The sequence below is a fragment of the Merops nubicus genome, unplaced genomic scaffold (genome assembly GCF_000691845.1).
Source record: "Merops nubicus isolate BGI_N331 unplaced genomic scaffold, ASM69184v1 scaffold20397, whole genome shotgun sequence".
NCBI classification, from domain to species: domain Eukaryota; kingdom Metazoa; phylum Chordata; class Aves; order Coraciiformes; family Meropidae; genus Merops; species Merops nubicus.
The window spans coordinates 1-3,280 of NW_008622543.1; the positions used below are offsets into that span (position 1 = coordinate 1).

The following is a 3,280-nucleotide window of genomic DNA, read 5'->3' on the forward strand; positions in this document are numbered from 1 at the left end:
CCCTGCAAACAGGCGGGGGGACTGCCTGGCAGCTGCTGCTTTTTGTATTACCAGTAAAATGCCACGAGAATTAGATGCATCATAGTAAGAACTGAATGTTAAATGCAAGACTCCTAAGGTAATATTTAAAAATTTCCTGTATACGCAGGATCTGAGTTATTAAAACCGCCAAGAAAATCTGGTTTGCAAAACAGTCTTTTATTGTATCCGTGCCACACATACTAGTGAAAAATAACACTCCTAAAAAAGGAAAAGAAAAAGAATGCTACCTTTCCACAACATTTCTTTTAAATAAAACTTCAAGTACTCTTACATTAGTACAAAAAAAATTCTGATCTATCTGCCCCAACAGGCCACCACAACACACAGTAGATAAAACACAGTGGTTACAAATGTTGGGTTTTTTTCATTATTTCTGTGGCAAGGCAAATGGAGGGAAATGTTTCTATGAAAAAATACTGTGTGCGTAGGAAATCGTCACAACTTTATTCCACATGGATACAAATGATTATACTTGAGGCTGTGGTGGCTTGAAATTATATAACAAAATAGAAAAATGGAAAACTAATATCCCCTACACCCTGTTTTAAAAGCAGGCACTACCAAGATTAAGGATACTCCACAGTGTTGTTAGAGGATAATTACTGTACAAGCCATATAGCTATAATTACCTTGAGACTAAAATAAAATGCTACCGTCCTCCTAAGGCATAAACAATAATGTCTGCAAACAATATGTACACATCATACATATTTAAAACAAGACTTAATATAAACAATAATGAACAGTATATACATGTCTCAATTCTTCTTCACTGTCTTGAAATACAATTTAACTACACAAGTGATGCAGCAACATATATATAAATGTACTTGTAACTCTACAGTAAAGTTTAATTTTTCGTGCTTTTACAGCACATCAGTGTAAACAGTTTTACTTGGCTTTGTTTTATATTTTAAAACATTCCTTGTTGTATTTTCAAGATTTAAAGCAATTTTCTAATTCTTCCTTTTCACAGAAAACGAAGATTCTGAATGCTGTATAATCATAAATAATTCATAAAATTAAATACATTCACTAAAAAATAAACTACAAAGTAAAAAAATGAAAAATAGATATCTATTGAAAGGGAAAAGAGAACCATTTCCCCAAGTAGAGCTCTGGTGGTTGAATATTCAGTGCGTTTTGATATATTTTAAATTGCTATTGCACTATAACACCCCTTTCTTTGAAATTCTTTGGGTGTGCTTCCCTGTTCTACCTAAATTAGTTTGTTAAAACACACAAACCAATAACCAAGGGGCCATGGTTGCTGTAGGAGTGAAGCCTTTACAACTAGTATCACAACTGTGTGATATATTAAAGGAAAAAATGTCATTAGTTACACATGTGCCTTGCACTTTCATGTAAATACAGTTCACATTGCTGGTCTTATCAGTCCTCATTTAATTAAAAAAAAAAAGAAAAAGAAAAAGAAAAAGAAAAATAGTTCTGGTAGCTTCAGCTCACTTTGAAAATCTCTGTCCATTTTTTTTCAAAATACTTCCTCATGTTGTGGCCAGCCCTGCCTATGTCAGAATCATCTTCATTAAAGGTTTCACAGTTGTCAAAAACAAGCCTGACATCTAGCGAAAACGCTTCAAGATTAGGGTACCTGAAAGAAGAAAAAGGTGAATGATTTTTGAAGCATGGAGAATCAAAGGGGAAAAACAACACGAGACAGAACTATGCTAACATCAGTGAATTTAAAACCAGCCAAAGAACATTCAATGAATGCTCTCCATGTTAATTATACTTAGAATTTCTTAATTCCAATTTTAAAAATAACACAAAAATGAACATCAGTGGAAGGAAATACTCTGTCATCATTGTATTCGTTATTTTCCTCAAGAACTCTGTGAGGTAGAAATTCAAGCTGTACTGGAAAATGGACTTTTAAAAATTAACTTCCCCCTTCCCTTCAACAGCTTTCTAGTTAAAATGCCATGGCTGTTTTCCATTTATTCATCTGTTCTTGGGCTCAAGTCCTTTCAAAGAAAGTGTGGGGTACAGCTGCATTCACCTAAAAGAGCAAGAAGAGGTACCAAAAAAGGCTGCCCAAATCATCCCTGTAACACTTTCTTTCTTTTTATTATCCTGAACATGAAAGACCCAGATAGTGTTCCATTATTCACAGGAATTATTAAAAAAAGACAGTAAAAGTTACAGGTCTACTGATACCAGTGAGCATGCGTGGAGCACTGACACCTCACGCTCCAGAGAGAAAAGGCTGCAGTGGTTAGAAAGGCCCTTGTTTGATCCTAGGAGACTTGCTCTCCGTGGAGCTGGCAGACCATGCAGAGGGCCAGGCCAGTCTTTAGGGCTGACAGAATTTGTAACGCCCACACAGGCGGTTCTTGCTTACATGTAACACCACTGAGATGTCTCAATGAGAAAAGGTGAGGGGAAAAAGTTTTTTCCTGTTGACTGATTTGTGCATTTGGCAGTTTGGCAGTGTTGTTTCTCAGCCCGTTCCACAGGTTCTCCCACCTGACATAATCTCTCACTTACATATGCAAAGACAAATGTATACAGTTAAGAATGTTTATTTTGACTGTAAAAGTAATCACAGAGGTGCCAGAACAGGCAGACTGAAATACTTTTAACTAATTTTTTTTTTAACGTACTGTATAAATATTAATATTTTAAAATTTTAAATAAAATTTACAGTAGGTTTACTTACTGTCCACTACTTAGCTTCTCTCTAATGGTGGAAAAGTCCATAGGTTTTTTAATAACTTTCTTATAACCAGGAACAAGTTTCAAGTTTACAGGAAGTAAGAAAGGCCAGGCATCTTCATGAGTTTCCAATTCTGAGAGAATCACACTGAATAAAATAAGGTTTTGAATTATTATTTTTAAGCTGTTTATCTATTCACAGAGGTTTCTCACTGTTCCATAAACTCACCACAGACTGCCAAGTTATTCCCTTTATGAAAGGAAAGCACTCTATTCCATGCCCTGTGCAAGGCTGTGAACCCTGGCGATAAAGGCAGACCCCTGAACTGAGCACTAAAAGGGCTTTAAGGTCTCCCCAGGCAGCCTATGTAAGAAGAAAGTCTAGTGATCAATATTCTAAAGAAAAACAAGGCCCTGGAACTTCAGTACTTCAGACCTCATTGTAAACCATTTGCAAACCAGTCAAGCAGGTGCTAGTACTGGCCTTCCAGAACCGGGAGGAGGCTGCAGGGTCACCTGTGACTGACCAGCAACTGCAAAAGACGGGGTGTTCCTGCCACTG

The 3,280-nt window shown here is 36.4% G+C and overlaps 1 protein-coding gene across 1 annotated transcript in view; it reads right to left on the bottom strand.

The window, feature by feature from the left end:
* Positions 1 to 179: 179 nt before the first annotated feature.
* BAZ2B (bromodomain adjacent to zinc finger domain, 2B) overlaps positions 180 to 3,280 on the bottom strand; it is a gene marked incomplete at its 5' end in the record, with an annotated part of 51,662 nt that continues 48,561 nt past the window's right edge. Inside the window, 2 exons of the mRNA XM_008944834.1 lie at positions 180 to 1,654; positions 2,723 to 2,866. Of these exons, the coding sequence (XP_008943082.1) occupies positions 1,501 to 1,654; positions 2,723 to 2,866 (298 nt within the window). The remainder of the gene's footprint in view (positions 1,655 to 2,722; positions 2,867 to 3,280) is intronic.